At 53.6% G+C, this 21,845-nt stretch overlaps 1 protein-coding gene across 2 annotated transcripts in view; it reads right to left on the bottom strand.

The window, feature by feature from the left end:
* KDM5B (lysine demethylase 5B) overlaps positions 1-20,592 on the bottom strand; it is a 41,101-nt gene extending 20,509 nt beyond the window's left edge. For both annotated transcript variants that reach the window (XM_080651109.1, XM_080651108.1), the window contains exons 1-7: positions 20,254-20,592; positions 9,458-9,535; positions 8,035-8,157; positions 5,834-6,004; positions 2,720-2,854; positions 1,765-1,861; positions 114-223 (exon numbers count right to left, since the gene is read on the bottom strand). In XM_080651109.1, the coding sequence (XP_080507235.1) occupies positions 114-223; positions 1,765-1,861; positions 2,720-2,854; positions 5,834-6,004; positions 8,035-8,157; positions 9,458-9,535; positions 20,254-20,457 (918 nt within the window). In that variant the 5' untranslated portion in view covers positions 20,458-20,592. The remainder of the gene's footprint in view (positions 1-113; positions 224-1,764; positions 1,862-2,719; positions 2,855-5,833; positions 6,005-8,034; positions 8,158-9,457; positions 9,536-20,253) is intronic.
* Positions 20,593-21,845: the final 1,253 nt, after the last annotated feature.

Below are 21,845 nucleotides of genomic sequence, written 5' to 3'. Positions count from 1 at the left end.
GATACGATAAGCTGGCTTGGAAAGGTCTTCCCATTGTCAGACACCGAGCTAGCAGGCCTAAGGGAGGCACCCAATACGAGCTTGGGGTAAAGTGTCAAAGGAGGTCAACTCACAGCACTGGTGGTTTTTTTCGGTCGGCTCTTGGGTTTCTCCCTCTCACTTTCCAGAAGGTGCTCTTTCTTCTCGGTGGGCTCCTGCTTGATGCTGCTTTTCATGTCTTTCTCTGCAAGAGGTAATCCACTCAGCGCTCTGTCCCGAGCTCAGCCTCCTCCCCTCCTCACTCCCCCCACTCGCACACAGGACGCCAACACAGCCTCCCGATCCTGCCCGCTCAGCAGCAGTGGCGCCCAGCGTTACTGTGCTCAGCTCATGATAAACGCTCACCCCATTCACACCCAAGAAGGGGTACGGATGCTGCTCAGATTTGTGACCGATTAAAGCACCGTGTACTGAGGGTGAGGGCGGCAGAAGAGGGTGAATGGAAACGGAGGGAGACCTGGGCTGGTGAATGGGGTGGAGCACGCACAGCACAATATGCAGATGCGGGTTACAGACTTGTACACCTGAACCCTGTACACGACAGTCCTCGGTCACGTCGGACTCGACGTGCGTCGTTTCGTGGTTACGTCGCCATCTCCCATTTATTTATAAAAAAAAAAAAAAGTTCCGTCATTTCGACGTATGCACACACGTGCTTTATGTTCCTTATTATTTATTTACCAAAGTAAAGGTCAGGAATGGCTCTCTTTCTTTTAATTTTTTTTACTGTTTCACTTCATTACTGCCGTGTCTGTGCTCCACGTGAGTGACTAGGTGCTCACGTAGGTGGGTTCCGACTGACGGCGAAAATCGCCTCACGTCGCCCGTAGGCACGGATCTCCGCCGTAACCCGAGGACCTACTGTAATTTTATTAACCAACGTCACCCCAAAACATTCAGTAAAAAAGTAAAACCAACAACAAAACACATACTGTGTCAAGCAAGCTCTCGTGGCCCCGACTGAGAACCTGGACCTGTCCCCCCCCCCCCCCCCCCCCCCGCCTGCGCTGACTCACCTCCCCGACCTCCCGGTTCCAGAGGAATGGTGGCTGAAACCCTGGCCGTGTGAACCACCCTGCAGTGGGGACCGTGCTAAAGGCTTCCCATAAAGCATTAATCCTTCGCACAAATCCATCCCGGAGATGAGAAAACCAACGTTACAGGCCGTCAGAGTATCTCTGAGGCCATAAACAGCCAGTGGCCAAGCCAGGGCTCGGTCTGTTTTTAAAAATCACTTCCCATTCCACGGCACTGCCTCCGTCTCCCTCGCCCATCACCAGGAACCAGGCCGTGACGGCCTGCCCAGGACACAGGACTCCTCCTGCGAGTCCCAAGCCCACACCTCTCCGTGCCTGGCATCCAGCAAGGCCAGGCAAACGACTTTCCGCCCAAATTCAGGTTCAGAAAGCTGGTCCGCCTGCCACGCGGGAGTGAATCTATCAGACACGCACAAAGCACAGGGCTTCCCACGAGCCTCTGCTCCTGCACTAACTGCTGAGCCGTTTCAGAGCCGCAGCTACATTCCGTGTGCCCGCGTGTGCCCGCGTGTGCCCGCGTGTGCCCGCGTGCCTGGCCGACGTCGCTGTGAGAAGGACATTAACACGTGACGCCAGTTCCTAACCTCGTGCTTCCTAGGCAACAGCTGCCACAGTGTTTTCTCAACAAACAAAACAGCGTTTTTACTTCCTTTTTACGACTTTCCTAGTCACCGATCAACCTCCTTACCATTTTCATATTTTGGAGCTGGACAACCCATTCGACGTCTCAGGTTGTGAGTTCTGGCTTCTGTGGTCTCTTCTGGTTCTATTTTAATATTCATGGCCTTTAAGAAAGTTGACATACACATAAATATATCCTTTAAAAACAAATACATCTCAGCTCTACCTGGAGTCTCAAGGTGGCGATAACCTTATGAACTGTCTTCCTCAGCATGGTATTCAAGCGTCCCTCTCTCTACCCTCAAGATGACTGTTGAGGAAATGGATGAGGAACTGGGTCCTCCTCGTGGGTCCTCACCCTCCACTCTGACGGCTTCTGACACAGTCAAGGCTCCCCCCAAAGCCGCATCATCGTTTTGTCTCAGCACCCATGATTGCCAGACTCCATGCTCCTTTTGCGGGAACATGAGAAAAATAGCTTCACTATTATCTAACGTCTCCATTTCTGTAAAGGCCCTGGCCATTGGCTCAGTGGATAGAGCGCCGCCGGCCTGCTGATGGGCGGGTCCCGGTTGGATTCCCGGCCACAGGCACGCACCTGGATGCAAGTTCCCCAGCCCCGTCGGGGTGCGAGTGGGAGGCAACCAGGCGAAGTGTCTCTAAGGAAACGTATCCTCAGGTAGGATTTAAAAGTCCTTCCCAGCAAACATACGTCTCCCAGCCTCACAGCTCCTAGCTCGCTCCCCAGTGGCACAGCCGAAGCCCCTGAGGTGGCCCCTGAGGTGACGGGAAGCCCAGGGCCAGCATGAGGATGCCTCTTCCCACGGCCGTTAACAAGCAAGCGGCCGTCCGTCCAGGCAGCACACACCAGAGCGAGTCCTTGGATTCCTCACCCCCCGGCAGCACAGCCCCACATACAAGCCAGAGCACACCCAGCCCCGCTGCGGGACCAAGGAGGCTGGCGACGAGCCACGAGCGCCGTGGGGGACGACCACCACCGGTCAGACACGCGCAGCTCTCACCTCAGCTCGCATGCGCTTTGCGCGCCGGGCGGGGGGGCAGGTCTCCACGGGCTGCACAGACTGCCTCTGGGGAATGCCGTGGGGCTTGTACTCCTTGTCCTTCGTGTCTGTGGCCAGGTTCGGCTTCTGCAGACACTGGAAATAAAACACAGGAATTCCCGTTAAAGCTCAGACAATTCCACTGGGAGGTACGTTTAACAGTTACTTATTACAGACATGACAGGCCTGCAATTTTTTTAAATCTAAATAAACACGAAGTCCACACTTGCCTGTCTCACACACACTTGCCTGTCTCACACACACAGAGGCATGCATGCACGCACACACACAGAGACACGCACGCACACACAATGCTGCAGCTTTTCTTCCCCATCAGTCCTGCCCAGCAGCCGTGTGCCGGGACGGGGGGGCCTTGGGTGTCTGTTCCCAGGAAGGCCGCGAGTTCTGTGTCCCTGTCCCATGAGGCTGAATTCCTGGGGAGCATGTTGTGAACCGAGGAGCCATGCTTCAGGCCCTGCTCTGCGCACACCGCATGGCATCTTCGCAGCCGGTGGGAGGTGTGCTTTGGTTCCTTTGGCTGTCCTGCCATCAGGAGGCCACAGCACTAGGGCATTCCCAATACGCCAGCTGCACCGTCAGGGCACCGAGGCCCACCTTGTCAGAAAAGCCCCTCCAAGTTCCGAGAACTCTTTCCGCACTGAAAGGCCTCGCCTTCAAGCGCTCAGGGTGGCCAACAAGGGCCCGACCTCAGCGCAGGGCTCCCTCACCGGGGCGTGCAGGAGGCAACCAACTGATGTGCTCTCCCAGATCCACGTCCTTTCTCCCCGCCCTGCCACTCTCCCCAAAAATCCGTGCAAAAATAGCCTCCAGTGAAGATTAACAACAAAAAAACTTGCCTTATCGTTGACACGGCAACGTTCTGTTATTAAAAGGCATGACCTTCCCTAGCTGGTGTGGCTCAGTGGATAGAGCGTCGGCCTGCAGACTGAAGGGTCCCAGGTTCAATTCCCGGTCAGGGCACAGGCCCGGGTTGGGGACTCGATCCCCAGGGTGGGGCGTGCAGGAGGCAGCCGGTCTGGTCCGTGATTCTCTCATCACGGATGTTTCTCTCTCCCCCTCCCTCGCTGACATCCGTGAACATGTATGTTACAGAAAGGCACCACCTGAATTGAGAAAACGGGTCCTGGACACAGGAGTCTCCCTTCCAGGCTTCCTACCAAGTCTCCCCACAGGCAGAGGCTCCCAGGTGAGGCAGCCCCGCACAGCTGGCTTTCATCAGGGACGACGTCGCCTCGCTTTCTTTTTTCTTTGGTTTGATTCTAAGCTCGCCGAGGAGGATGTTTAATGACGGTACAAAACGTGCCATCAAAATCCACAGGAGTTTCCCTGGTCACAGCAGGCTCCCAGGAGCACCCATGGGGATCGGTGCACACACCAGCCTCACGTGGGGTCAGCAGCACTGACACCGGGACCTCCTACGCCTGCTCTGCGGCACCATCACCACCATCCGGCTCACCTCTCAACGGGCTCCTTCCTCGGAACACTTGCAGAAAGAACCCAGGACAGCAGAAGAGAACAGACAACCCAGCACCCATCCCATACACCCATCTCTAACGCCTAAGAAGTGTCGTAAGAACCTTTACGCCTTCCTTGGTTCCATCGTGTGTGCGCACATAAGTAAGTGGAACAAGAAATGGACGTCCTCCTCTCCCCCATTTGAAAAGGCGTTACTGATGCAGGTGACTGAGGCCTCGACCGTGCCCAACTGCCTGTAAATACCGAGGATCACAGCACAGCTGACAGAAGGCCCAGCTGCCCCGGCCCCACACATGCACAGCTTCCCCCTGGTCCACGTGTCCCACCAGAGCAATCGTGCGTGTGCACATGCATGAGCCTGCACTGACACGTCACCCCCACCCAGTCTGTGGACACAGGAGGGTCACAGGGTGCGGCACACCCTATGGGTCTGGACAAGTGTATGAGGACGTAGGCACCGTGACAGCATCCCCGGAACAGGTCCACTCCCCAACACTCCTCTGTGCTCTGCCCACTCACCCCACCCCCCCACCCCCACCCCCCGGCACCACTGAGCCCTTGACTGTCTGCAGGTTGCCTTTTCCGGGAAGTCGTGTAGTTGGCATCGTACACGGTGTAGCCTTATCAGATCGGCGTCCCTCAGTCCCAGACTTAAGGTTCCCTGTGATTTTCATGGCCTGAGAGCTCATTTCTTTCCCCTTCGCTCTGAGCATACCAGGTTATTTACCCACTCACGCCCTGAAGGACATCCATCTTGGATGCTCCCAGGCTCTGGCAGTTCTGACAACGCTGCTATGGACACCCACGTGCAGGTTTCTGCGTGGACCTAGGTTTCCAACTCCTCCGGGCAAACACCAAGCAGCACAAACGCTAATCACATGTTTCCTTTTCCAACAAACCACCCAACTGTCTTCGCCAGCGGCTGCACCACTCTGCTGCCCGCCCGCCCGCCCGCCCGCCGGGTGAGCGGTCCGTTCCTCCGCACCCACCTTTCTGATGGGTGTAGCACTGGGACCCTTTCTGATGGGTGTGGTGGCACTGTTGTTACGTTTCATTAAAAAAAAAAAAAAAAATGTATTCCAATTCTCCCTTCCTCTGGACATTATTTCCCAGAAATGAACAAAAATGTATGTAGAGCCCCAGTCGGTGTGCACATACAGGAAGCAACCAATTGATGTCCCCCCCACCCCCTTCTTTTCTGAAATCACCCTGGAGGGCTCAGCGGGCCGAACAGCCAGGTTGGCAAGGCGTCCCAGGCTGCACTTGTGTGTGACGAGCAGGGTCACCCTCAGCAGCAGGCGAACGCAGAGCACCAGGCTCGCCAGGTGGGAGGCAGGGACGTGTGGAGCAAGTCACTCCAGATCTGGCTTTGGACGGCAGAAGGGCTTTATGTCCTCCACAGCCTTCCTCGTCCCAAAACAAACTTCTGAGCACGGCTGCTCTCAAAACAGAACAAGAAACTGGAAGAATAATTCACAAAGCAGAGTCTCCCACACACAGTCCAGGCCTGCTCGTTCCCTGGAGACAGCGTGCGGGCCATCCGAGGACTACAACGGGGTGAGGCCACCCGACACTCACCCTCAGGCTGTCTCCCGACAGGAACAGGTTGTAGGGGTGGAGGATGCGCTCGTAATGCCCTCTGATGTGGGAGCCCACGGCTTTGCCAGGAGCAAACCCCATCTTGGTGGCAATTTTGGTCCATTTTCTATCCTTGCAAACAACGGCAAATCCACCTTCTTCTGCGACTAACTGTTAATGAAAGAGCAAACGAAATTGGAAACACCTACCTGGAACCACTGCTAATCCCTCGTGCCTAGGTATGACTCCAAAAACAAATGTCCTCAGCTATGTAATCGTTTAACAACACATGTCCCAAGCCAAAAGGAAATACACACACACTTCTTCTTTTTAAAGAATCTTTTTTTTTTTTTTAATCCTCACCAGAGGATATGTTTTTTAATTGATTTTTTCTGAGAGAGAGGTGGGGGAGGGAACATGGATGCAAGAGGAAACATCAGTAGGTTGCCTCCTATACATCCCCCAACTGGGGACCCAACTCCCAGCCTAGGTAAATGCCGACCGGGAACCAGCGCGCAGCTTTAGGTCCAGGGATGAAGCTCCAGCCAACTGAGCCACCGGCCAGGGCGACACTGTTATTTTTAAGCTGGAAAATTACACATCGCTTCTGGCAGCACACCCCACCACCGTCTGTACCCCAAAGCTACTTCCCCAAAGCAGGGAAGACCTTGTGGGAGGAAGCACTAGATTGACAATGAAACCTCCCTCTAAAGAAAGGATCCGACTTATGACCCTTTAAATCGCCACAAGCTACGAAGGAGGGAGGTTGGCAGTGTGTTTGGCAGGAAGAACGTAGACGAAGACTGGAACCTTAAGTTATTAAATTATGACTCGAACTTTTTCTCTGAGCCTCAGTTGTCCTATCTACCCTATATAATAAAAGCCTCATATGCAATTTGTCCCCTTGGGCAGGAGTTCAACCGCTTGCTATGACGTGCGCTGACCACCAGGGGGCGTTGTGGAACATGGCTGGCATCGGCAATGCGGCTCTGGCAGCAGTGGAGGCGCCGCCGGCCCCGATGGGCCCTGACGGGAGCGGGACCATGGCAGAATGGTGGAGCAGGTGAGTGGGTGGCACCCGGCCAAGACGGGTGCAAGCAGGGGCCCAATTGCCCTGCCAATCGCCCTGCAGACGGCAACCAGCGGCAGCGGTGGGGGTGGGACTGCCGCCCGGCTCCAATGGCACTGAGGGAGCCGGGCAGGAGGCCTGGCCCCGACCGATCGCCCCGCAGGCAGGATGGGGGAGCAGGTGAGGGGGTGGCGCCAGGCCATGGTGGGGTGCCAGGCGAGGCTGCGGGGCTGCAAACCTGGGGGCGCGAGCTGGGGCACGATCCCCGCAGGCCACCACAAGGGACCCCACCCGGGCACAAATTCATGCACCGGGCCTCTAGTATATACATAAAAGCCTAAGCAACCGGCCAGCTGGCCAGTAGCTATGAGGCACACTGACCACCAGGGGGCAGACACTCAACGCGGGAGTGAAAACCACAGGGATGGAAACATGGAGCAGGCTGATGAATCTCAGAGGGAAGGAGGGAGGGGGAGGGGGGGAAGAGATTAACCAAAGATCTTAGATGCATACAGAGGCCCAGGGCATGGATTCGTGCACCAGTGGGGTCCCTCAGCCTGGCAAGGGGATCGGGCCAAAACCGGCTCTCCAACATCCCCCGAGGGGTCCCGGATTGCAGGAAGGCCAGGCCGAGGGACCCCACTGTTGCACGAATCCGTGCACCAGGCCTCTAGTTTGTAATAAAATAGGCAGGTTTAAAAAACAACAACAGAGCCCTAGCTGGTTTGGCTCAGTGGATAGAGTATCAGCCTGTACACTGAAGGGTCCCAGGTTCAATTCCAGTCAAGGGCACATGCCTGGGGTGCAGGCTCAACCCCCAGTGAGGGGCATGCAGGAGGCAGCCAATCGACAATTCTCTCTTATCATTGATGTTTCTATCTCTCCCTCTCCCTTCCTCTCTGAAATCAATAAAAATATATTTAAAAACAAAACAGAAAAGCAGGTGGCAGCAAAATATTTCACAAGATGAGCCTTTCAAGACCTGCTAAGTAAGGGCCCAATCAACTAAACAGAATGAAGAATTTCATCTTACACATTTCAAACAATTAAGTTTGCGCTTTAAGGCAAAGAAGATCCCATTCGTCCTGCCAGAATGATGATTAAGTGGGAGAGCCGCTCATTCGCCCTTTACCTTATTAAGCTGAAACAAGTCCAAGATCTTTCTCTCCACGTGTGGGATTTTCAGCGTGCTTCCCTGTAACTCCCAGTACTTCGCAATCTGGTCCAGGAAATTCAGTTTTACCCGGGTTTGAGCCTAAACGACAAAGAGCTGTGTTTTCATCTGAGGTTAAGGCATTTTCCTCCTTACAATATATTTAAGTGCAAGAACACTTGTGAATTCAATGGAGAAACTGTCAAAAAGACACAAAATAAAGCTGGTTAAATAATTAAATATTAACTCAACAAAAACGTAATTCCACTCCTACCGTGTGCCAGCAAAAAGCTAAGCGCCCAGGAAGGCCCCACAGCATCAGCGGGCCCTGTGAGTGCTTCCCGGAAGGGCGCTGGGCGCAGTGCTGACCCGGTTACGAGTGTACGACAAGTAAGCTTCCACACGCTCCCCTCCACCTTCTCACCATTCAGGTGCTTTCAAGGCCTGTTCTCTCAAAGCACCGGTTTCCTTACCTGCTCACACACCAGTGTGAAAACAGATTGGCGACAGTGATTCTGTATGATTTTAACAAGTGCTGAGGACTTAGCGACCACAGAAAAGCAGGCACGTTTCTTAAGGGCTGTCCCTTTAACAGATTACCACAGTTGTCTACAAGTCCTTTAAAATTTTGTCATTTTTCTTTTCCTTCCTTGTAAAATGTTAGGCAGTTTTAGAAGTTTTAACTGGCACAAGAACAAAACTGAGAGCAATGCTCAGACCTTCCCAACCACCTTCCAAGACCTCAAAGCTATGCCTATCTCCTGTCGTTCACGTTCAACTTGAAAATGCACGCCAGTGCTGCCACCACCGGTGCCACAGAATCCCGGGGACACACGTTCCCGCTAAGCTAAGAACGTCTGCTTAGCAGAGAAAAACAAAAGGTGGTCTGGTCCAAAGCGAACATCAGATCAGCAAACATGACGGCGAGCATCCTGCCTCCTCCGTGACCCACACCAAGCCCTGCTCGCCCTGCAGTCAGTCTCAGCAGACGGGGCTGAGACCCCGCCCTTCTCTCTAGCCCAGCTCACTCGTCGGGAAACTGAAGTGCTAGCAAATTGGGGTGAAGATGTGTATTTGGAAGAGAGTCAGAGCTGAAGAATCTCTCCCTTTAGATGGTTCTCAAAGGACAGTCCTATCAAAACCTAAATCCGTGTGGGTGCCATCTGAATGTGGATTGCGATGAAAGAATAGGCCAACCAGGGACAAAAATCGGTGTTTTCCATGAAAATGGGTTTGCTGCAAAGGCCTCGTTGCCGTTTTCTTTACCATGATCTTCAGTGATTTGGCCAATTTTAGTTTCACTAAAACCACTAGCCCTGTGGGGGAGCCTCTGGCCAGGGGCTCCCCCCACCCCCCGCCCTGACCCAGGCCCCAGCGCAGCAGTCGGCAGTGAAGACAGTACCTCCAACTCGTTCAGCCTCTGGATCCGGGGCGTGAAGTGAAGCTTGTCGACATCACATGCGAACGGTGGCTGCCAATCCTGGGGACGAGGCAAAGGCTTGTGTTATAAGAACTTCTAACCCCGGCATTTTAAAAATTATTTCCAATTAAAACCCGGGTCCTAGGGTTTTAACTGATACGTTTAGGTTCTTTCCTTTACTTTCCAATAGTGTTCATTACAAACAAAACACCCATGCTTTAGGGAAGCTTGCTCCGGCCTCCTTCAATGGTCCAGATCTCACATCCTGCAGTTTGGGGGGGATCAACCCGAGCACAGCAGCCTGGACTCTCAAGAACGGGGCTTCGTTTGGCTCGACAGGCGACACCAGCTACTTGTTAGGGTAACAACGGTTTGCAAAGAGGAATTAAAAATTACAACTGCCTTCATAAAACAGTGCTACTGGTGCTCAATAAATGTCACTGAGCAAGTAAAAATTCTAATTAGGAAAGTTAATTTCTTTTTACTTTATTGATTAGAGAGAGAGAGAGAGAGAGAGAGACCAATGTGTTGTTCCGTGTGGGTGCATTCATTGGTTGATTCTTTTTTTTTTTTAATATATTTTTCCTTATTTTAGAGAGGAAGGGATGGGGAGGGGGGGGAAGAGAGAAACATCAATGAAGAGAGAATCATTGATTGGCTGCCTCCTGCACACCCCCTACTGGGGATGGAGCCCACTGGCATGTGCCCTTGACCGGAATCGCACCCAGGGCCCTTGAGTCCACAGGTCAACGCTCCATCCCCTGAGCCAAATGGCTAGGACCACTGGTTGATTCTTGCATGTGCCCTGTCTGGGGATGGAACTCACAACCTTGGCGTGTTGAGAGGACGCCCTACAGCAATGGCTGTAGGAAAGCCGAATTTAAATGTCCCTGTAGAGCTGGAGGTGAAAAGGAGGAAATCGAAAGCTGACTGCTAAAACGTTGCCAATCAAGACAACTTAGTGACAAGACTCTGTAAACAAAGAGAAGAACTGTTTAGTAAAAACACACCCACTCCTTACTTCAATGGCAACTGTATCAACTGAGGTTCGCACTGTGGCACGGGTTTCCCTTCACCGAGAGGATTCAAAAGCTCCCACAGCTTTAATGTTTAAACCCTCCCAGACAACAGGAAGAGACTGCAAGAAGGGACAGATGTCCCTTTAAAAAAAAACACAACAACTCCGCTGCTCATACACCCAGTCTTACCTTGAGAAAAACATGAAATAAATTCTACAAAATACCCAGCCGGTCAGCACTCCTCAAAACCGAAAACCAGGTCGTCAAAAACCAGGAAGAGTCTGAGAAGCCGTTAACGCGAAGAAGAGCCTCTGAGACGTGGCAGCTCCATGAGCAGGGCCGCCTGGACGGGGTCCTGCCCGGGAGAGGGCAGCAGGGGGCCTGCCCGGGAGAGGGCAGCAGGGGGCCTGCCCGGGAGAGGGCAGCAGGGGGCCTGCCCGGGAGAGGGCAGCAGGGGGCCTGCCCGGGAGAGGGCAGCAGGGGGCCTGCCCGGAGAGGGCAGCAGCTAAGACCAGGCCATCTGAGGGAGATGTGGGCGGGGTTCATGACAAAGGGGTTCACGAAGGACAATAAAACTTAATGGAATGACAAAGGGGGCCAAAGGGCCTGCTGGCTATGTGGAACACTGTACTTTTTCACTTCATGGAAGGGAAGATGGTAACTAGCTGAAGCCGTTACCAAACCCTCTCCAGGTTTCACAACGGCCTCTTCCTGGACGAGCGAGAACCCTCTTCCTGAGCGCGGCGTCTTTCCTACGGAGTCCAGCCTCTGCCTAAGCAACGTTCCCTTCTTACTAACACAACCTCCCTCAAAGTTCTGGCCTCGGGATCCCACCCCCTTTTTTAATATATTTTTACTGACGTCACAGGAAGGGAGAGGGAGAGACAGAAACATCTATAATGAGAGAGAATTGTCCATAGGTTGCCTCCTGCAGCCCCCCCGCCCGCCCCCCACCAGGGATTGAGCCTACAACACAGGCATGCACCCTTGACCAGAATCAAACCCGGGACCCTTCCGTCCATAGGCCAACGCTCTATCCACTGAGCCAAGCCAGCCAGGGCAGGACCCCTTTTTAAACTTAAAAGGTGAGGACATCCAAGAGCTTTAATTTGTATGAGAAACAGCTATTCATTTTTATCACATTAGAAATTAAAAGGCATTTTAAAAGTCAACTCGTTTATTAAGCAAAAGATAGTGGCGTTGTTTTATTTCGCAAACGTTGTCCAATTCTTTGTATCTGGCTCAATAGGATAAGCTGGGTCTTCCTATCTCCCGCAGCCCATCGGTTGTTGTTTTGGTTCAAACATAGAAAGAAAAGATGGTCACTGGCATTTAGTTGACAAGAGGAAGTTCCCTTGGACCTGCTGAAAGGGTCTTCGAACCCTCCCACGTCCTCAGTCCAAACTCGGAAACCAGCTGCCCTCACTGAAGCCGCAAGGGTGCCCTGTCCCACCTGTCCTTCCAGCGAACTGCCCACCAGGTATCAGAAGCAGCCTTTCACGTGCTGTCTCCTTTCACAGGTCACAGTCAATGCCTGACCGGTGTGTAAGGCCACCATTCCTTACACGCATGTCAAACCAGTGTTCCCCAAGTCCTACCACCAAAATGATCCCGAAAACACCAACACCATCGTTTGCAAACATACGTGGTATTAACACAATAGGACCAAAGGGTAAGGACACTGTGAAAGTGATGACCATGGACGGAAAGGCCTGGCGAACGCATCAGTCCAGCTTCACAGAGCTGCTTCCTTGAAAGAACGTTTTCATTTCTGAACACTGAATACTTGGAAAGGCGCCGGCCCAGGTAGCCCCGTTGGCTGGGCTTCAGCATGACCAGAGGAGCTACTTAAAATTCAAACGCTCGGGCTCTGCAGTGGTCAGTGAAACTGATGAGCCACGGTTTCCACACACATGAGCCAGCCAACCAATCAACAGCACAGGAAATGGCCACGCTCATGCATATTGACAAACTAAAAAAATGAAGGTAGGATTTAAATGTTATAGACAGCCCTGGCTGGTGTGGCTCACGGGATAGAGCGTTGGCCTGCAGACGGAAGGGTCCCGGGCTCAATTCCAGTAAAGGGCACATGCCTGGGTTGCGAGCTCGATCCCCAATAGGGGGCATGCAGGAGGCAGCCGATCAATGATTCTCTCTCATCATGGATGTTTCTCTCTCTCTCCTCTCCGAAATCATTAAAAGTATATTGTAAAAAATAAATAAAATTTTACAAACAAATATAATAGACAGAAGACAGGGTACGTTGAGCAAAACTAAACAAAGGAACTCATGAACATGGACAACAGTGTGGAGATTGCAGGGGGAGGAGGGAGGTAGGAGGGTAAAGGGGGGATAGATGGTGATGGGAAAATTAAAATGTAGGAAAGAATTAAAAGGAGTGGTATGATGATGTCATACACGTGCATCTTACGCTCTTAACTGGTTTCCCTGCAGCTGTGTTTGGACGGCCAGGAGGAAGCTGGGAGGGGAGATGAGAGAAGCTGGGTGACTTCTGTATCTGTGAGGGAGCCCCCCGTGCTGGAAGAACACCGCCTGTGGAGCTCCTCATCTGCCCTTCCATAGCTCTGACATCTTAGGCAAGTCCCTTAACTTGGCTCAGCACAGTCTCCATCTATAAAACTGTCACACCTTAGCAACAAGGAGGAACACGTACCAGAGGCCAAATGTTTTATTCCTGCCCTAGTGTCCTTTCCACGGGGTCTCTATTCTCTAATACCAACCAACTTCCAAACCAAATTACCTTGGCTCTAAATCAAACTCTAAACCCTGCCCCCTCAAAGAATCTTGGTGAGCAATGATCTATTATATAAGAAAAAAAGGTATTTTTGCAAATGAAGGTTGGGACAGCCACAAGGTTAGTGGTGAAAAACACAGGTGTGGAGGAACCCAGAAGAATGGGCTGCCGTCAAGTACAACTGTCTCAACCCCGAAACCCACACCCCAGAGCCCCGATGCCGGCCTCCCCCTGGAGTTTGGTGACTCTCCTCAATTTGTCCAAAACGTACCATCATATGGCGAAGAGCCTCTCCAGAAGAACAAGCTGGGGACACCTGGAGTCTTACAAACTGAAGGTTATATGCACTCCCAAAGTGCTCTTCACAGATGTCTCTCTCACCTCCACCCCCGCCCCTCTGACCCTAAATTAAGACACCAGAATGCAAACCCTAGGAGATCCTGCTCTCCCGGTCTCCTCCCTCCGAGTGAGAGCTGGCGAGGACGAGGCGGTACCATCTGGTTTAAATATCACCAATGATGAGCTGGTACAACCACACAGAAAATTGGGAGGATCTTGCCTTAAAGACCTTGTAATTATGTGGTTTCGATTGGGATTTGTTCTTTGTTTCTGGAGTAATGAGATTAGAGTAAAATGGTAATGTTTGGGTATCTTTAGTCTGGAGTATGTATGCCTCATAGGAATATGCTTAATAAAGGCTCGAACCAAGTGTTCAGAGCACTCGAGGTTTTAGACTTCAGTTCTCTTAACGCTATGATTTGGTCAAGCTGGTGCGAAGGCGAGAATTCACACAGGAATGCTCAGCTCAGCCTGCAGCATGTCCACCACTCAACTCCAACACTGACAGATGTGAAACTTGACACAGGCACCCTGGGAAGAACATGCCGTACATCTCGAAAGCAGTGTCAAGGGAATTTCTAGATTCAAGATAAAGACAAACAAAAAAAACCACTCTGGAAACAAAGTATGCTAGTATATGGGTCCGCCTCAGAGGCAATGCTCCCAGGTCCAATAACAGCACATTTATTTAACAAAGCACTGGAGAACCCAGGTTTGTGTGATTACATAGAAGTTCTAATTAGCTTTTTGTTAGGTCTGCCTGATAGTAAAGAATAAAATAAATACAATCCAGCCTGTGAATTTTACCCCATCCCTCGCCTCTTCGACAAGTAAAATAATTGTAGAATATTTATTTTTTTATATATTTTATTGATTTTTTAAAAATATACTTTTTAGCCAAAACCGGTTTGGCTCAGTGGAAGAGCGTCAGCCTGCGGACTGAAAGGTCCCAGGTTCGATTCCGGTCAAAGGGCATGTAACTTGGTTGCGGGCACATCCCCAGTAGGAGGTGTGCAAGAGGCAGCTGATCGATGTTTCTCTCTCATCGATGTTTCTGACTATCTATCACTCTTCCTTCCTCTCTGTAAAAAATCAATAAAATATATTTAAAAAAAAAAATATATATATATATATATATACTTTTTATTGATATTTTACAGAGAGGAAGAGAGAGGGACAGAGAGCTAGAAACATCGATGAGAGAGAGACATTGATCAGCTGCCTCCTGCACACCTCCCACTGGGGATGTGCCCGCAACCCAGGTACATGCCCTTGACCGGAATCGAACCTGGGACCCTTCAGTCCGCAGGCCCACGCTCTATCCACTGAGCCAAACCGGTTAGGGCTAATTGTAGAATATTTAAAACTCAATCCATTTACCCTCCTGTCAGGCAAGAAGTGGATTCCACAGCATCACAGCCACCCCTTACTAGGGGCAATTAAATAATTTTAAACACTTCTTAACACATAACTCACCAAATACCAGCTCCTGCCTGTGTACACACACTACTCTAAATACACATAACACACACGAACCTGCAACTTTCCTGAAATAATTTACCACACTAATTTTTTTTAAGTTCCCAGGCACGGAAAAGCTCCGCCTAAACCCGTGGTCGGCAAACTGCGGCTCGCGAGCCACAGGCGGCTCTTTGGCCCCTGGAGTGTGGCTCTTCCACAAAATACCACGGCCTGGGCGAGTCTATGTTGAAGAAGTGGCGTTAGAAGAAGTTTAAGTTTAAAAAATGTGGCTCTCAAAAGAAATCTCAATCGTCCTGTTGATATTGGCTCTGCTGACGAATGGGTTTGCCGACCACTGGCCCAAACCGACGGAAGAATTACATTCTGTATGTTCTCGTTTTGATGCTGGGAGGGCGTTTCACTTCCCAAGTTTCACTTTTTAAATCCCTTCACTAGAGGAGAAAACGAGGGACAGGTATTTGGCACTAACCCGTCTCGCTACGTCTGTCCCCAGTCTCCTCGCGGTACGCAAAGACGCGTGGGGTAAGCTCCTTGCAAGCCATCAATTAATTAATCCGACAGCAGCCCTAGGTCAGTGTCAGATCCCCTTACGCTTACTTAGGGGAAAAATAACTTTGTCCGAGGTCATGATGGAATTAGATTCAAGATTCTACCCGCTCATTCGTTTTTTAGATTTAGAAGCAGTTACTCCTCCATTTGCACAAGAGAAACTGACTTTTAAAAACACATAAAAATCCACTCTTTCTCCCCTTGATAAAACTTTTTATCCCAGCGAAATAGTACTTAAGTTTTACATCTGTTGTAAAGTAACAGATTGCCAAGTGAAATGAAATCAACAAGTTCTAAAAAGCATTCATTATGTGATCTTCTGCCTGGCAGTGTTAACTGGTCTTTCATGGGAGAAATGAAGTTATTCTTGTGAGGGGAAGAGCGCTTAGATTTTAGGGGTATTGACAGAAAACATTTTCCAGTGACCTGACTGGTAAATGGTTCTTTAGCTGGTACTACCTACACATTAGATAGCAATTCTGCTGCAGAGAAACTGCGGTCCGGGCTGAGAGTCAAACCTGACCCAACTCATTGGGGCCTTTCGATTCGTTTCCGTGAAACTCCCTTTCCAGAAGCGGACTAATTCTACTTCCTGGTGAGTCCCGACTCCCAGCCCTGTTCAGTCGGTAAAGCCTGGCGGGGAGGAAACGGGACCAAGAGCAGAATGGAGAATGCCCCCACCCACCACCCCAATAGAGTGCCAAGAGGCGGCCTGAAGATAGTCAGGTTCCACACAGGTTCCACCCAACGTGCAACAACGCAACGAAACCACCACTGAGACGGAAATGCAACCCCACCCTAACGGGACACAGTGACCAGCACTCACGGGAGGCTGGCACCCCATTCCTAGCTGCCCAAACCCACTCATCCCCAGGTCAGACCACAGCTAGGTCACGAGTTCACTCTCAGCCTGTTGCGTCTGCTTTGTGCTCTCCTATCCAGGAACACTGCTAAGGGCACTCTATTCCTCACGCTCATGCAGATGCGTGAATATTTCCATAATAAAAGTGTGTAACTCACGCCTGAAAGTGACGGCTCTGGCATAGGGAAGACAGCTAGGCTGCAGGTTCCAGTCCCGTCAGGGCACATAAGGAGGCGATCCATCCATGTTTCTCTCTCATACTGATGTCCGTCTGTCTGTCTCCCCACCCCCCACCCGCTCCTCTCTCTCTCAAAATAAAAATAAATCAATAAACATATTCTCAGGTGAGGATTAAAAAAAGTTCACAAATGGGTATGAGGTTTCTTTGGGGTGATAAAAATGTTCTAGTGCGGACTATGGTGATGGTTGTACAATTCTGTGAAAACATGAAAAATGGATGAATTGTATGGTATATGAATTATATCTCAATAAAGCGGCTTTTTAAAAAAATATATTTTATTGATATTTTACAGAGAGGAAGGGAGAGGGATAGAAGAGTTAGAAACATCGATGAGAGAGAAACATCAATCAGCTGCCTCCTGCACGCCCCCTACTGGGGATGTGCCCGCAACCAAGGTAACATGCCCCTTGACCGGAATCGAACCCGGGACCCTTCAGTCCGCAGGCTGACGCTCTATCCACTGAGCCAAACCGGTTTCGGCCCCCGTAAAGCGGCTATTTTTTAAAGTAATTGTATGTTCTTCCTTCACTTAAGAATGTTCCTATTAATAAGACTTTTCTCCAAATGTCAAGGGTTTCACTTGGCCAAAGAATCACAGTTGCAGAAAATTTTGTGACAGACACACACACACACACACAGAAAACCAGGGGCGGTTGGCCCAGGTCAGTCAATCGGCCCCTGCGGGTTTTGCTCAGTGGATAGAGGTCTGCCCTTGGACTGAAGGTCCCGAGTTTGACTCTGGTCAAAGGCACATGACCAGGGGTGCAGGCTCGGTCCTCAGCCCTGGTCCAGGCGTGTGCGGAAGGCAACCAATCCCCCCCCCCTCATGTTTCTCTCTTGCCATCTCTCCCCAACTCCCTTCTTTCTACTCTCTCTAAAAAAACCAAAAACCAGTGGGAAACATATATATCCCCCAGTGAGGATTAACAACAAAATCAAGCAAACTGAAAATTAGGGAGAATGATAGGCTGGAATAAGCGGGAGCGAGCTCCATATCACTAACACTTCGATTGCACACAAAAAGGGTTTAGTTCTTATCTGTTCCTACGGGTGGAACCAATAGGCTCACTCAAAGATGCTGACTGTGTTAAACACTGTTTTACACTTTGGCTACAATGATGAAGGGATCAAATTAATGACCACAGGAAGTTAAAGGCGAAAAAATGTGCCTCCTGTGCCATCTGGGGTGTGACTTAAATCCCTGACTTTTGGACATGCCACAGAAGAAACTCGGGAAATCTTGCCTTCCTATGGCCAAACGTCTGAGGGCAAGGAAGGAAGTTATTAAAGCCATCAATACATTCCCATCAAACTTGGGAGATGCCCAAGTCAACCATGTCTGCCTAAAATTATCATCTCCACACACCACAAAGTGACATGGCAAAGGGAACTTATCCTTAAAAAGACGCCTGAGTACATCCAGAAGGAAACGCAAATTTGCATTTTAAAGGTAACAAAATGAGAAGTCAGGGTAACTGAAGAGTGAAAGAAAGCAGCCCAGGACACAAGCCTGGTTATCCCACAGAGCTGATGGAACTGGAAACCAAGGTCCACTTCCCCTCTCAACCTTGACCTCAGTAGTGATCTTAATTCCCTTATCACATGTATCTCACTACATTTCCACAAAGTTCTGTGGAGCAGAACCCCCATGGTTTCAAAAGGAAGGCAGTTTAGGCCCCTCCCTCACTGAGGAAGCAGCTACCCACTACCTACAAGCCACTAACTGAAGACCCAAGAACAAAAGCAAACAAAAGCTTTGTAATTCCTGCCCTTACCTCCTAACCACACAACACCAGGAGACCGGCCCCCATTTTAACAGCCACTCCGGGTCCAAAACTTAGCGAGCAAAACTCACCTAGAAACACAGACATTATGTAACCATTGCCACGGAACACGCCACACCTCTCCTTTTCGTTACTCTGTTTCTACAATACGAAGCCACTTGTTCGCAATTAGCTTCCGAAAACACAAGTTTCTGAAACACTGTTTCCACCTCCCAGGGAGCCTTTGTTCCCACAAGACCCCCCTCCAGAGCTACACTTCTGCGCAGATTTCCTCCTGTGATTCCACCCGCAGCAAGCGCGGCCCCAACTCTGCCCTGGGCCCAGGAGTTGGAGACAAAGGAGGCAGCGAGGCCCGCCAGGGCCCGGGGAGCAGGGCCAGGTGCGGGGCTGCCTGCGGGGCTGCGGGGCGTCCTCTCCACCCAAGATGGTGCCCTTCGTGTCGCCACCGCCCGTGGGAAGCCCACGCGACCGCACACTCTGCAGGGACCACCATGCACATCTGAGCCAAGCCGGGACCTGAGCCCCTGACCCAGCCATCTTTGTGGGGAAAAGCCCAGAAAAGGCGTCGAGGAAGTCGGGCCCGGGTTCACCAGCCCCGTTCCCACAGCGCGTCGCGGGCAGCTCACTCCCGGGGGCGGAACTCCACGTTCCGGTGGCCGAGAACTCTCTCCGGCTGCCCGTCGCCTGCGTAAACCCCACGAATGCAGCGAGCACTACCTGCTGGCACCCTTCCCACCCCGCTGCCCCGCGTCTGAACCACGCGCACTCGTCAGACCGAAGCCTGGGCTGGAGCCAGGCCCGCGACGACGCGTGCGGGTCCCTGCGCACTGAACGCACCACCCCGGGCTGCGCCCCGCTTCCCAGCCCCCCGCCCCCTACCCCCCATCCCGGCGGGCCGGTAGTTTCCTGGGCGCGCAGGTCGGGTCCGATTGCAAACTTGAGAAAAACTACAGCACGGGGGTCGGTGTCTTAATTGGGGGGGGCAGCTGAAATACGGGGTTCTTAGTGGGGAATTCGCTGAAAACAGCTCCCCAAACGCAGGGATCGCCGTAGGGAGTCGCTGCAACTGCGAAGGTCACGGCGGAGGCGCCCCGGGAGGACCGGGCTGGGGGGCGGGGAGGGGCCGGAGGGGCCGGGCCTTGCGGAGGGAGGGGCCGGAGGGGCGGGGCGGGGCAGGGGGCGACTCGTCGGCGGCCGTCGCAGCGGCAGTTAAAGCCCGTCCCAACGGTCCCCGCCGTCCAACCGCCGTCCGGCCCAACGGCCCCTGCGCCCCACGAGGCAGGCGGGGGTGGGGGTGGAGGGTGCGGGGCGCGTCCCACTCCGGCGGGGGCTCTGCTCCGCGGACGTTGGAGCCGTTGGGGACCGTTTAAGGGCCCCCACCTACCCCGGCCCCGGCACGAGGGGGCGCCCCAGCCCCGGGCAGGGAACCGGCCCATCCCCGAAGGGGGTCCCGCCTGGCGCCGCCCCCGCGCACCCGCCTCCCCGCCCGCTCGCCGCACCCGTCCCCCGGCCGCTCGCACTCCCGGTGCCGGGGCCGCCCCCGGTGCCCCGGTGCCGGCCGAGCGCGGCCCAGGTGAGGCCGTTGCCGCCACCGCCACACAAAGGACCGGGCCGCCGCCATATTGAAACTTTGCTGCGCGCACGGGACTCCCCGCCCGCACCCGCGCCCCGCGCCGCCCGCACGTCCCCGCCCGCCGGCCTCCGCGCCCGCCGCCCCCGCTCCCCGCAGCCCCGGCCCCTCACTCACCGGCGGCGGCCGCACCTTGCAGATGCCCGTCTGCTCGGCGATGGGCCGGATCTTGTGGATGAAGGCGAACGGGTCGGCGAACTCCTCCCAGCTGGGCTCGAACACCGGGCACTCGGGCGGCGGCAGGAATTCGCCCAGCGGCCCGGGGCCCCCGAGCGGCGGCGCGGGACGCGGGCAGGAGGGCGGCGCGGCGGCCGGCTCCATCGCCGCGGCTCGGGGGGCGCGGGACGAGGACGGGGTCCGGGCTGCGGGAGGGGACGGCGGCCGGGCTGCTCAGCCTCCGCGGGGCCTCGGCCTTCCTCCTCCTCCTCCTCCTCCTCCCCCTCCGCGGATGGCGGCACCGCGTCTGCGCAGCCACGCTGTGCTCCTCCGCGCCGCGGCAGGAAAAGGAGTCCCGCCCCGCCCCCACCGCCGCCCCCAGGGAGGGCGGGCCGGGCCGGGCCCCGCGGTCCCGCCTCCACGGACCCCTCCCTGCGCGCCCCGGGCACTGCCCCCCACCAGCCGCCTCTGGCGTGGGAGGGGGCATGCGGTCGCATTGCGCCCGGAGTGTCGCGCACGGTGCTACGTGCCGCGGGGGAGGTGCACCCTCGGGGGACCCTCCGGGGCACAGGCCCCAGCTCCCCGTGGTGACACCCAGGAGGGGAGCACAGGGTCGTGAACACGTGAACACCCAGCTAATCCTGAGCGTCCGCCCGTCCTAGGCCCCTTCCTAAGAGCTTCCATGATGAATCCCCTCCACGCAGCCACCCTCGGAGGCCGGGCCCCTTATTCCCATTTCACGGAGGAGGACGGCGAGGCACGGGGTGGTGAAGTCATGGGCCAAGTCCACGGGGCCTAGGGATGCGGCCTCTGTTTAGGGAGGTCGGCGGTGTTGCGGGAGAAAGAGGGGTTCACGGGCAATATGGGGGTGAGGCGGCTCGGGAGAGGAGCAACAGACTAGAAATACTCCCAGAACCAGAGAGCGTGCTGTTCTCAGGAGGAAGGGATGCGGACGTAGGAGGTACCATGGGGACGTGGCGATCAATTGGGGGGGGCGGGGGGGGGGACGGACGTGGAGGCCTCGGGATGACTCGGGTGCCCGCGGCTGGCGAGCCAGGCAGTCAGCTGGGGAGGGGCACAGTGTGGTCCCCTCCGGACGCGGTGACTTGGAGGGGTCTTTGGTGCAGGGGGGAGACCCCGCAGGCCCGAGGGGAGACATGGGAAGAGGGGGTGTCCGTCTGGAGCACTAGCATGTATATGCATGATAAATAGCTATCTGTGGGTGAGGAATGCTTGGCCTACATGAGTCTGTTGGCTTATCGGAGCTCCACAACCATCCTGTGGGGTGAGAACTGCTAGCATCCATCCCCACTGTGCAGAGCAGGCGACAGGCACACAGAGGTTAAGGAACTTTCAGCCGTGAACACGTTAGGCACTTTTTTTTTGGGGGGGGGGGGGTATGTAGGGCCCTGCCCCAGAAAAGGGGAGAGGGGAAACTCAAAAGATAAGCCTTAACACTAAAAAGATCTCTTTTATCCAGAGAGCAGCCAACCCCCTGGGGAAGGACTGTTTGCTGGGGCCTCCTTAGGAGGGGTCCACAGAGGCCTAGCCCA

This window comes from Plecotus auritus (assembly GCF_963455305.1).
Source record: "Plecotus auritus genome assembly, chromosome: 14".
NCBI lineage: Eukaryota > Metazoa > Chordata > Mammalia > Chiroptera > Vespertilionidae > Plecotus > Plecotus auritus.
The sequence above is the reverse complement of the archived record's forward strand: the minus strand, read 5'-3'. Positions and strand labels throughout refer to the sequence as shown.